This window comes from Scophthalmus maximus, chromosome 20, assembly GCF_022379125.1.
Source record: "Scophthalmus maximus strain ysfricsl-2021 chromosome 20, ASM2237912v1, whole genome shotgun sequence".
NCBI lineage: Eukaryota > Metazoa > Chordata > Actinopteri > Pleuronectiformes > Scophthalmidae > Scophthalmus > Scophthalmus maximus.
In genome coordinates, this window is record NC_061534.1 from 10,163,120 (window position 1) to 10,177,175 (window position 14,056).

The 14,056-nt window shown below is 40.8% G+C and overlaps 1 protein-coding gene across 5 annotated transcripts in view; it reads left to right on the top strand.

Annotated features, from left to right (window-relative positions):
• Positions 1-14,056, top strand: part of rgs3a (regulator of G protein signaling 3a) — a 128,522-nt gene that overhangs the window by 65,984 nt on the left and 48,482 nt on the right. For all 5 annotated transcript variants that reach the window (XM_035608300.2, XM_035608304.2, XM_035608303.2 and 2 more), the window contains one exon: positions 7,721-7,858. In XM_035608300.2, coding sequence (XP_035464193.1) covers positions 7,721-7,858 — 138 coding nt within the window. The remainder of the gene's footprint in view (positions 1-7,720; positions 7,859-14,056) is intronic.

Below are 14,056 nucleotides of genomic sequence, written 5' to 3' on the forward strand. Positions count from 1 at the left end.
GGCATATTAATTAATCACTGACTTTTATGGGGATGTGTACAGAAGTAAATTACAAATTAATGATACATTTCCCATTTTTTATAGGTATGTGCGTAGCAGTGCATTTTTTTTTCTTTTTTACAATATCTCTAGAAGGTTGGAATGTTTATTATGCTTAGTAAAAATGCTATTAGTCAATTTCATCTTTAACTTTTTTCATTGTGTCATTCATTTAATGTCTGGGAGGAACTGCACTCAAATGACTTTGAAATACTAATACCGACGAGGGTTGTTCTGATGGACGATGATCTTGTGATGATTGTAGTCGAAAGTCCAATGTCAACTCGACATTTGCCTTGTTCTCCCAACAATGTATTCAATTATCATAATTATACTCAGTAGTAGTAGTAGTGTTAAATTTCAATTACATTTCATGTCATGTCTCCATGACGTCAGAGGACATTACATTGATTTACATTAATTTCCCAGAGAAACTTATTTTAAGCTATGCCCTAACATGTTTTAACACGTAACATTACTGATGTTAAAAAAAGAGCCAAACACTGAAATAGACTACACTGCGGAAACAGTGTTCGACTTCAGAGAGCTTCTTCTTGGCCCTGTCATGTGCTTATCATCCTCCCCGGTGGCTCCGCGGGGCCTCGGGCCAAGGATTCCAGTTTACATGCTCTTTTTCATGGCAACTTTTTCGAGACAAACCACAGAAGAGCTCTGAGCTGGAAACCAGACAAACAAACTAGAAATAGATGTAAGAGTGTGGGAAAGCCACAGAGCAGAGAGGAGATTGCATTCCTTGCTGTAATTGTTTTTGTGAAATTTAAATCTTGCATTTGTTCATGTGTGTGATGAGATTCACTGACAGATAATCAGCCACCTCTCTGTGCAGTCATGCATGACAGCCCATTGAATAGTTGAGACATTACACTTCAATCAAATGTCAATATCATGGTAGCACTGGAGAAAAAGGTCACCGAAATCACAAAACTTCATCTTCTTGGGACCATGAATACAAATTTGTTTGTAAAAAGTTTGACTTCTTTTAGTCTAGATTAAAATGCTGGATAGTGCCAATCCCAGAGCCATACCTCTTAAATGGCTATAAAGTGTTTGGAAGAAATTAAGAAAAAAAAAAATTAAAAGCACATACTTAAATACTGAAAATAAATGTATTCGATACCATACGATAATTCTTTATTGATCCCTATATGGGAAATGTGGGTATTACAGCAGCCCAGAGACCAAATCGGTACAGGTTAAAATAAGAATATAATAAGATAAAATAGAATAAATATGAAATAAAGTGGGTCATAAGTAGCAGCAAATCCGAGTATGAATGAAATTATTCTTGGAATTATCTGGATTAATATTTAGATATGGTGTAGTGCAAATGCAAAGGCAGTACATTATGTACAGTATATACATATTGCATTGTAACATGAATCATCATTACACAATGTAAGAATACATTACACAATGAGATGAAAAGCAGTGCCACATTATGACATAATGAACGGTGCCGCAATAAAAGCTCGGCCTGGGATATGTAATGAACTATGAAGTATGGTAATATACTGTACCAAGAGTCGGTGCTTCTCGTTTAAATGTCACAGTTGGAAGCCATAAACATAAACATTCAACAATATAGTTGGAAAGCCTCAGTGCCGGAGACCCTTTATAGCAAACTGCTGACACCGGAGATGAAGGTTTCAGACATGAGACCAATGGCGTGCTCTTGATTACATAGGATTATGAGATAACAGGCAAATGACGCGCTGGCAGTTTGATCTGTAACTAACTCAATTGTTGGAAAGTGACGCGTCACGACTCCATGTTCAGCACCAGTGAATAGGACTAATAGAGCATGATGCTGTCGGGTGTGACGGCGTATACTGTAGGGACTCGCTATGGAAAATAAGCCACTGATGTCTGAGGAGCATGACAGGAAATTATGTGATTACTTACACAGAACAGGCACTCTTCATTTCATATTTCACCATTCATCTTTAGTGAAAAGCTTTGGTTTTACAGTACTACAAACACAAACATACATAGCAGTATCACTACCATTATCATAATCCTGAAAAAAGTGCTGTTGGTGGCATTTTGTCTTCTTTTGCAAACCTATTTTATTGCCTTTTGTGTTCTCGTTTTAGCGTACTGATCTTATGTGGTTTGCACATTTGATTGAGAGCATTCCACAACCTCCGGTGTATCACTGTCGACTTTTACATGTGGAGCCATATCCACCTCCAATGTGTACACTCAAAACACTAGCGTGTGTGCATGAACAAGCTTCAGACTGAAGTCTATCCCAAGAGCGGAGCTAAATTTCCACCGGCAGTGTGTGTGCAAACACCGCAGGGATAATTGGAGCTCAGATTGTGCTCGAGATAGGATGACGTTATATGGGGGATGTGGGGGCTGCAGGATCAGCTGGAACAGAGGGAGGGATGTAAATCTCATGGCAGTGCTCTATAGAACCTTTGTTCATCTTTGGAAGTTGTGCAATGTTGGAGAAGCAACAACTTCAGGCTTTCCAAGAGTATCATGATGGCCTTGTTAGATATACCCATCAGGTTTTAATGAAGTAAAAAAAAATCTGAATATATTGAAATAAAACATTGTGAATGTAATTGTTGGACATTAAGGCAAGTATGCTTATTTGCTTTCTTGCTGAGAGTTAGATGAGAAGATTGAATGTACTCTCCCATTTGTTTGCCAGCAGTTGGTAAGACAGACATGGCCGTCGTGCACTGACGTCCGGACCTTTTTTTCTTGAAATTTTCCGGAGGGGCTGTACGTGACAACGCAAAGGTTGCTCTGGACATTTTCCTGGAACCTTTCCTGCCAGCCCCCTAGTAACATTGCCCATGTGAGAATACAGCAGGAACATCTCCGGAAAGTTTACAGCAAACTAGTGGGCGCTGTTGATGACTGTGGACGAAAAAAACGCTGCTTCCCACAGCGGAATTATCGTCCTATGTCCAGACCCAATTTTCTCGAGATTTTCCTGAGTTCATGTCTGAGAAAAGCTAGAAAGATTAGAAGGGCTAACAAATCTGCGAAATTTCCCCAAAAAGGTGGAACTTTCATAACTGTATATTTGATACTTTTCTACAGTACATGAAAGGAAAACTTATATATAATAGGGTTAATGTTACCAGGCAGTGTAAGATAAAAAAAAAGAAGATGCCTGATTGTGTACCCATTCAATCGTATTACATAATTAAGCTGTCATTGAAACCATGCTAACCTGTGTGGAAGCAGCTGAGGTGATCTGTGTTGACAGCAGTCCAGTCTGTAAACTCATCTGCCAGATGGCTCAGGGGGGCGGCGGGGGGGGGCTTCAACCAGGGAGCACTTTAATCAATCTGATTAAGGGGAAATGCTGCCTGTATTTTTAGCCACTCCACGGTAGGCCAGTGGCCATTCATTGAGTTTTGTTTCATTAGCTCCCATGTGTATCTCTTGGACGGGTTGATTTGTAAACAGGGCGGCTACAGAGTGAAAGAGCCGTTTGCCATTTTGGCCTAATGCGGTTCTTTCGGTAAATCCTTTCAGGAATAAGATAGTCACTCTATTATTCTGATAATAAAGGCTGCATTCATAAACCCGACCCTGTTGCCGAAACGTATACAAATTGCAGTATGTAATTGATTGTTTGTGGATCACTGCCCAGTCGCTGGTCACTGCCAAGAAGCAACGTGACCTCTAATGTAAAAAATCCCTAAAGATTTACTTCCACAGAGTTGAGGGGATTCCAGTGAATTCCCCTCAAGCCGAGCGCAAAACATTCCAGATGCTAAAGATTAGTTGGTCCCAACACGAATACCACAACATTATTTTTTTGGGGTTGCTTTAACCCAAAAGGAAAGACAAACACTCCGTATCATCTGCATCGCAACTCTGAAGCACCGCTTGAAATGAGGAGACAGCTGTCGCGTGGAATAGATTTGCAGTGCCAACATTAAAGAAAGCCGCAGCTGATTCCTGCCTAAAACATTTGGTCTGTCGCCAGCTGTCAGCGGTTTCCTCATTTCCTGGCATGACTATTTTAACTGATGTAATGCGATGATGTGCAGTTAAGTCACAGCAGGTAAGTCTGTCGTCGTGGCAAATAAAAAATGAACAAGAGAAATGTAAACTGATTGCTGACACATATAAATCATAATTAGTATAATTCCCCCCAGCAGAGCACAGTTCGTTTACTGTGCTTGTCCCTTTACTCACAATAACACATGACCCTCTATGTTATGCCACCATATTTGTCATCTGTTCCTTCCCCCGTTTCTCTCTTCACACAAGACAAAATGTGCGTGACGTCAGTAAGTGTTTTACAGTACAGTGTGCGCTGTCTGCCTCATATTTACACACCGAGACTGTGTAAACATGCACTCTTCCGCTCTTTGACAGATTAGCGATGTAAACCCGCTCGCGTCCCTGAGACCTGTAGCTCACCAAGTAGACACTCCCTTCCTGCTGCTCCTTTGGTTTTTATATATCTGAATGATTACAACTCATAAATATGTTGCTACAGTAAGACTTTAGCCATAGCAAGAGCTCAGACTTGCATGTCTACAGATTTTCGAGGCCGAGTAATTGTGTGTGTGTGTGTGTGTGTGTGTGTCTGTTCATGTGTGTGTGTGTCTGTTCATGTGTGTGTGTGGGGGGTCCCAGGTGCATGTATACCCCTGGGATGCTGAACTGAGCTCTATAGCAGATGTGTTTTCCCTGATGTGGGACAGTGCGGAGTTGCGTTGAAAAAACCTGTGAGAGAATATTTTCTGGAAAGTCTAAAACTTTTTCCAGAGTTTTTCAATTTGCTAAAAAAATGGTGGCCCAACAGACATCAACAGAGCCCCTCTATGCCCCAGTATGAGTGAAAATGGCTGGTGTGCCAGATGTATCTGTGTGTTTTTGGTGACCCTTCCTGACCTGGGGAATATAATTTTAAACTTCATGTGGGAACTCCAAAATAAACTGACAGCAATATTTCAAGGGTTTGCCCATGCAGGAGCTAGTTGTTTACATCGAAGTTGCAGTGTGTATGTGTGTGTGTGTGTGTGTGTGTGTGTGTGTTTGTGCATGTGGCCTCTGCTGCATCCTTATAGACTCCGATTCAGTCCAAATGATGGATATGAAGGAACATCGGCATTGATTTCTGTCAGCTCTGAAAAAGCCCCTATTTCATCATCTCTTGGTACAATTGAAAACAGTCGGGCTCAATTTCATTAATGCGTTCGCTGTGCAACCTGCTTCTCTTTCTTGTTTTTGTCTCTGTATTTCTCTATGTTTCTACTTGAAAATTAGTATATTTTTGGTCTCTTACTGTACCTCTTGTGTTTTTCTTTCATTCATTTTTGTTTCTTTGTTTTCTTGGCATGCTATAGCACTTAATCTTTCATCTTATTTCCTAATGCTTCATTTCAACACACTGCTCTGCTTTGTGTGCAACGCAAATCATTCTGCGTCAAAGCAAAAACAGTCTTCACATTGTGACCACTGATGCAGTGTTTGAATGCCTTTTTACCCTGCATCAGCATCACTGACAATGACAAGGCTTCAACCAGCAAACACGTTGTGCCAGTAGACGCTACAGCAGCAGCAGGAGCAGCATTCCCATCTTCAACCGGACATTGAGTTACATTGAAAGAGACAGATAGTCCCAGAGATGGCAACACTGCAGGGCATGCAAAAGCCCTTGCAGCCAGGAATCAGGCAAATAGGCTAGCATCATGATTATTAACCGCTGACCAGGAGCAGCAAGCGTCAGGGAAAATCCCGAGGGCTTCAAGTCAATCTCTGTAGACTTTCACAAAATTGAAAAATCCTATTCATATCCTGACTTGTGCCCAAAAATGTCAGGACACAAATGTTTTTTCATTGACACTGCCTGGAGCAGAACAATGGATGCTAGATGGAAATTATCAAATTGGAAATACAGGAGGAGTAAACAAATAAACACACTTTGAGGAGACTTATTTTGCTTTCTCAGTTTGTCCCTTTCCTGTTTCTTACTGTTGGTTTTGTAAGCCTAAAGTCCGCAGTAAAGGGCGCTCCTCTCCCCGACAGAAAACACTGCTCCTGAAGCTCCTCATCAGTATTCCGGCCGATGCTTCCGTAACTTACGGAAGTGCATAAAACACGCCTAGCGGCTAGTGTGGCACACCACCAAACAAATCCAGGTAAAGGGAGGGAGGCCAACCCTTCCTACCCTACATGCACTGGAAGCAGTTGACCAATCACAGCAAAGTGGGCGAGCTGGCCAATCAGATCACACTGGGCTTCATGAGCATGTCAACTTTTTCATATAATAACCAAAATTTAAATTAGGAACCTGAATATGAACATAATGTCTGGGTTACTTTCATTTTGGACCGATAGTAATAATGATACAATGGAGACAATGATGTGTTAGTTAAAGAACCATATATGTTGTGTTTCCACTAAAAAAACGTGATTAGGTGATCCTTTAATTTGGTGTGCAGCCAAAGATTTGCATATTAGAAAATGTAAACCATGAATGATACGAGTGTGGGTGATTAAAGAGATGGAACTTTCGAGACCGATATGAGATAGATGAAACAGATTAGACATCTCTTATGAAGTAGGCTCAAATATATTGCCCATCATTTAGGGAGGATTTATTTTAAGATCATTAGTAGCAACAGATGTAAATAGTTTTATCACTGGTAAGAGCTAATCTTCTTTGCTCCTGTACATTTTAGATACTTTAAAGTCAGAACGTTTTCATTCAGCCCTTAAAACTCTGCAGCACTTGGCCAAGAACCAAATGACACAAAGTGCTCATATCGCATTGACCATCCTCCTTAGACTTTCTGCTTGGAAGCTGTATCCAAATTTGGCTTTGGAGCAAAAATCGACATGAGTTTTATCAAAGATTTTTTTTCTCAGATGTTCTGTCTTTAATAAAAAAGAAAATCATGACCAAAAATAAGTAAGCCCATTAGTCGAGTAAAGATCTAATCTGGACACCACTGAGATCAAACACAGACTCAGGATGTCCTGGACAGTGAGCCGAGGGTCATTCATGCTATTTTTAGTAATAAGCTATTTGACCAATTCAAACTCAACCACTGGCTCTCAGATATTTATTCCCACGTGTTTCCCAGCAGGGCGGGATTGGTGTGTTCTCGTTAAGGAGTGTCATCTTGCCATTAGTCACGCACTGTCACTATTTTGCCAGCGTATCAAATTCTGCGTAAAGGGGATACTGGCTATTATCCGATTTCACTAATGCTAGCGCTTTGATACCCGCAGGGCTGCGCCTCAGTCTCTGTTGTCATGGACACAGAGGTCAGATGGCAACTGAATGTGCACAAAGTACTACTACAAGTAGACTCAGTGTTGCAGTTATGGATACTGTCGTTCATTTTATTCCGCTGGACACATGGCGAACATTCTCATACACACACATAAATGTGTAACACCTCTCTTTTCACACAGACACACTTGCAGGCAGACACACAAGCACACACACAAACACACACACACACACACACACACACATACAGGTATCATAAGGTGTCATTAACGAGGGCCCATAAGAGAAGAGAAAAGAGAAAAACTCTTTTATTTCACACACAGATACTTTGTAATCCTCTCGTGACAGCAGATGCCTAATTGGCCATTTTCTTTTCCTCCACCCCTCTTACTCTTCACCCTCTCTCTTTCTCTCTCTCTTCCTGTATGTCTCTAGAAGTGTGACTGCCTGCTGAGCCTGGAAGCCTATTCAGTGGACCAAAAGCACCGTGTGTGTCAGTGCCTGAAGGACACCATTGACAAGCAGCTGCAGCTTCACCGGAGGGAGCCTACCGTTCCGCATCATTTTGAACAGGTATGGCACATGGTCGACCGCATCCTGGAGCTTTTTCTAATTTTCGATTCAGGCCACAGATGAATCAGCATGCACACAAACACATGGCAATGCACACTCCCATCACAGTTGCCCCTTTAATACCACACACTCCCAAGCACACACAGTCAGTCATCCAGTAACGTATTCCACTTACCTGCAGCTCACACAGCCGTCGTTCTGATTTTCCACTTAGGTCTTAAATTTCTTTGGGGAATTTTGATTCCTGCTGCCTTTTTATCTGCTTGCATTTGAATAGTTGTCCTGCTTTAGTGCAACTAAGTCATGCATGTTAGTCATGTTAGTGCAACACTTCATCAAAACTCAAACTGAATACCGAGAGAAACCAGGTGTTTTCTTAGTTTACCTGTGGTTCGGCGGTGATACTTGGAAGTCCTGGTGACCTCCTGTAGGTGTATGTATATATATATATATATATATATATATATATATATATATATATATATATATATATAGGGTATATTTCTAACAACACTGCTATACAGTAACTGACTTTTTTCTGCCAATTGAAGTGAAAACACTGACAAATCAGCTCTTAAGTTGATGTAGCTAACTTGTTAGCACACAGTTTCTTATTCACACATTTAGCAGCATTCATCTGGAGACACGTTTTTGTTCACCTGACAAAACATAAGCATAATATTCACTCTCCTTTTTGCTCTATTTTCGGTCTCTAACATCAACTCCTGAGGGAAATAACTGTCTCTCGCTCTTTAGCGGCTAAATGTTCCACTCGCTTGACCAGCTACAGTTTGACCTCAAAGCCGAAACAATGAGCTGAAAGCTGCTAAAATGCATCTGAGGGGAGCTGAAATTTGTCAGTGTGTTTGTCACTACAAGCGACTGAACACACATACTCAAATAAGAACAATTTGATGAGAGCCTATTTACGTTCTGTCACGTCACCTCCGTTGACCTGTTATACTATTTGGAAGCACTGAAATAATCAAATTAAAGCACATCATGTGACATTTTTTCGATGCCCCTAATTGTTCCTGAAAGAATCAAAACCAAATTGAATCACTGCTGCATTAAGTCATTACGCCCCTGCCCTCAGTGTAGCACAGTGCGGGGTGCTGTTTAAGATGCACCGTAATTGATCTTAAAGTGCTCACTGGAGTTTGACTTCTCCGATTAAATGGATGACTGCCTGGGGAGCTGTGATCACCATGGCACTTTTCGATCATTTCATGCGTTACCTACGGAAATATATTTAAAATTAATATTGTTATTTTTGCATTTTTAGTCAGATTCTCCAATTTCTATTTGGGGATATCTGTGTGACAAATGTGCGAATAAATGGCAACCTGGCAAATCTATGGATACAACTGATTTTTTAATGTCCTTGGAACACAGCCAGGGGTTTGAAGATGTTAATATGAAATCTGTAATGTGCATCTATTTCTATAGACTTTAACAGATTTTTTTGGGGGGATTAGCCTCATTTCTTGCTCCTATAACTTTTTAAATCCTACTTTGCGTCTTTCGTTTTTGATGAAACGGCAGCCCAACAACAGCTCGTTCTCAATCTATCAGTTTAAAAGGCGTCCATCCCAATTTGCTTGAGATAGGCTGAAAGGTGATTGAAAGGGATAAATTGCCCAGTGTGTCGATTGGACACCTGTTGTACATTAGGGCTTCATTTCATCAGCACATGAAAGAGCGAGAGAGAGAGGGACACGCCGACAGTCTTTCATCCCCCTCTCTCGCTCCAATTGTGGGTGTATTTATCTATGTATTCATGTATGTGTGTGTGTATTTTTGCCCACATGGTGCATCTGAAAAAGATTTCAGAATTGTAAATAACCCAGACCTTGGCCTGTATTTGAATTTCTCTCCAATATCTCTGAATAACTTTACTTTGCCAAAGAATTCAACAGATTCAACATTTAGACTGGGTTTGGAACTTAAGAGATATGCTTCCAAACAATATCTTTCGAACACGTCGCTTTTATTGCCTGTTTCCCCCCCAGATCAGTGTCAATTAGCTGCACCAAGCCGACTGATTGAACCATTACACTCACTGGAGCGTTCAATTCGTTCAATAACAAAACAGCTTGGCAGGCATGCTAAGTCACATTAGGTCACATTAAGTCAACACCATTTGCCCAAATTTATTGACCAAACCAAACTCCATTGATCAGTATACACAGTAAAGAAACTCTCCCAATGTATTGTACTTCCCTGGTCCACATGATAAACCTTTTTATAATTCCAAACGTGGATGATGGGTCTTGTAGACACTGTTTTCATCTGGCATTAACATGCATCTTGGATGATCCGAACACAAGTGGGGACCCAAGACTCCGTTGACACCCGTGTTTCCCACATGTGCAGCTGACCAAATTCTCAGAATTTATTACAGCCTGCGTCACTTCCGCTAGAAAGTCAGCGATACGCTAAAAAAGGGCCTGGTTACGTCTAGTTTTTATTTGGTTCAATTGCACTCCGACCACATACATCAGTGCTCCTCTCCATTGTTTGAGTGGTGCCTTGCTGTCACCTAAACAACCACCATTTTCTGAATTGATTGTTTCCTGTTTATGCATTAGGATGTATTATCAGTGAAACAACAAAACCTATGCGGTCAAATGCGTCCCAGACCACCTTGGCAAGTGGTTTGAGTGATATGATCGGATATTAATGTGTCTCTGTGCTTGTCTTGCCACAAATAAACCATTTTACGGGAAACATTGATAAGTGTAAAACATTTTTTGGTTTGCTTTCCTTCAATGTACGTAGCCCAGGTAGCATTTGCATTCACAGGGCGAAAATAATGTGGCCGGATGCGTACCAGACCACCTCATGCGTCCCTAATTCTATGGAACACCAAAAGGGTTAAAAAAGGGGGTTGTTTTAGCACCATTTTGATGAGTGCCATAATAAACGCTGCCATCACGTTTCAGCGTACCAAATTGACATCAGCTAAAAGTGTGCAAAACAAGGTTTCAGAAAAAAATCAGGGAGGGAAATACAACCTGAAATTGTACATGCAAGGATACCTGCATCCCATCTACATGTGTAACTTCTTAATTGTGGTTATTAGAAGCTTTTATGGTAATCTCTTAATAAATGCAAATCTAAGCGGTGCCCTGAAGGCCAATGTATTCTTGCTTAATCAGAACTTTTTTATATCGAAACAAATTAGTTCAATTTTGATTGCATTTCTCCGAAATACCTTAAAGGCAAATAGTTTGTGTTCACAAATGTGTTTAACTATATGCAAATCAGCTTTGTCAAGTGTGGGAGATATGAAGGTGTCCTCTCTGATGTATGGGACCCTTTGAAAACATGTTGTGTATCTTTTGGGTTATTTTAATATTGGTCAGAGGACGACACCTCCCTATAGATAACTAAGTTTGAAAACAGAATCCCTATTAACATGATGATAACCTGTTGCAATTGATAGATAGATAGATAGTGAGGTGGTTGGGTGGATGGGTGGATGGTTGGATATATTCATAGTATAACTGCAACTTGTATATCTTGATTTAGCACAAATTGTGATTTTAAAAAAATAATCACAATTGACTTTAAGAACATGTCAGAGAACATACCGGTATTTCAACATGACAGAATACCCCTCTGCCTTGTTACTGCTGAGCCCTACTAGAACTTACTAATGGAGTGTTTCTTTGATGCACCAAGTTTTTATTCCTGCTAGAAGGTAAGAATTGCAGCAAAGGCCCTTCGGAAAGTTACCCAGGGAATCCCACACACCCTTTGTGTCCGAAACTGCATTTGTCCTCTCATGCACAAAGCCGAGTAATTCCACACTTAGCTGAAGCTGGCACTTTGCTCAAAGGTTATGTTCAAGTGTGCCGCAAGAGCACGATCGCTCCACTCCAAAGGGAAGAGACACATGCTGTCGGAATCACATCTATTAATTCTACTCATGTTGCTTCGTTCATTCATGTTTTTAGGGCAAATGTGGTTATACCCCGCTGCCATGTTGATGTCAGCAGCAGCCCTACTTCCTCCAATCCCCGATCATTGTGTTTGCTTCCCTTTGGAAAAATCTGGAAGTGAGCCCCTTTTCACTTTTCTTGATTATATAATTCTCCAGTCCCTCTGAGAGTGGAGGACTGTGCCAGTTCTGGGGTTTTGTGCTGAGCTTCATTTAAAGTCACCAGATGGTAAACAGACGATTCGGGGCTAATGTTTTTGATGACTAACCCAATCATGAATAAATTATCCCTCTGTCTTTCTAACTCTCTCAGTCATCCAGTGCTGCACAGTGACAGAAATAACGACTAGAATAGTTTAACATGAAGTTATGGATACATTTAGAATGACTTGCAGCAAAGTGGTACTTGACTTATATGGGAGGCGGTTAAGGGGATGGGGTAGTCATGGAGATGAATGATATTACAGAGGATGATCCTGGACAGAGACCCGCAAAGATGATGCAGCTGTTAGTTTGTCTGTCGGGGCTGGAGGATTGTTGCCATGTCAAAATATGCCTATATAATCCAAAAAATGAAAAGACAAAAAGCCTAATCAAACATACATTCATTTTGGGTTGCTCTTATGTACTGTTTTGATTCAGTTGAAGGTATTATAATGTTATTACAATAAAGTGTTAATCTGAGGTTCTGTCAGGCAGATTATCTGTTTGTGACAAATCTGGACTACTTGTTAATATCCAAAGAAAATCGGTGAATGCGGCAGATTGGCAACAGACAACTTCCGTGCTCCTAGTGGTTCCAGGTAGTAGCAAGACACCGCTAATGAATCAGCTACTTTTCCTCAGAGCTCCTGAGGAAGGTGTCATCACCACTTTTGAGATTACGGAGGAGAAGAAAGCACCGTGACGGTACCTTCAGAGCTGCTGGCTTTCAAAGTAAAAGCAGGAAAATAAGGACCTTTAACGTTAGGAACCTAAATGAGTACCCCAACATTCTCAGTATTTAAATTCTAATTAAATAAAATATGGTTTTATTTGTTTCCATATTTATGTACAGAAACAGACACTTAGCCTTGTGGTCTGGCATCCAAAAGCTATTAAAGTTCTCTGAGCTCCTTCCTTGGAAAGCTTCCGGCACATTGTCTGGAGAGCATTAGACACTAAGCTGCTGGAAAAATAAATTTGCTCAGCCGCGCACACACACACACACACACACACACACACACACGAGAATTTAAGCAGGACTGACCGTTTTGAATATGACAGCCGCACTTTATCACAGACATTCAGCGGTTAATGATGAGTAACGCTGGCACTCCTTCCTTGTGTCAGAGGAACTATCTGCAGTAAAAGTCTCGTACTTTTTTTCTACATTAGAGCATAGGGTTCACATGAACAGTGAAAACAAGATGGCTGCTGCTAATGAACAAAGTGTGTCTGTTGTGGTTCCGAGGCAGTTTGCTCTCTTCTCTTACTCTGGCTACCTCATTTCACATTCATGAGAATCTGTTTGGCTGCTGAACCGGTTATAATGCTGCATTTATGTCGGAGCAAGCAGTGACGCAGCGTGACACGGACCCCCACTCATTCCCCCTCTGTCTCGGCCTCTCTCCCGACTTATCAAACTGTTAAAATGTATAAATTAAAAAGAAGGAAGAAATCAAAGAATGCTGTGGTCTGTCCTCTCCGCTGTTCTCCCACTCTCTCCTTCTCTCCTTCCACCTCAGTGTGCACTCGATCAATGATACATGAAGCTCTCGCCTGATAGGAAGTTTCAGTGAGCAGCAATACGAACTAACAAAAATAAAATAAGTCAGCTGCTCTGCCTACTTTATAACATATTAGACAACCAAATCCTTTGTTTACCCCTATTCCTCCATTTTTTCGCCGGCAAAAAGCACTCACTGACACGTTCTTGACGGCATCAGTGTGTGAGGATGTGCCACTATCCTAATTATAGTTATATTAATTAAATTTTGGACAGTTTAGTCTGAATAATTATTAGAATATTGCGCATAAAATGCCAATGCTTCATTTCAACTCAATGGTGTATTGAAGTTCACGTTTTTTTGTAAGGGGAACCAGTGACTTAAAGTTAAAGATGTCCTCTGTAGTTTTATTTGTAGTTTACCTCTAGTGTTACTTGCTTTAAGACAGTATGTTTCACCTTCAGGTCTAAGAAATGTGTTGAATCATTTCCTTCCCCTGAGAACATTTAAAGAATAAATCAATTTGTGAGGTCTTGAAAATCC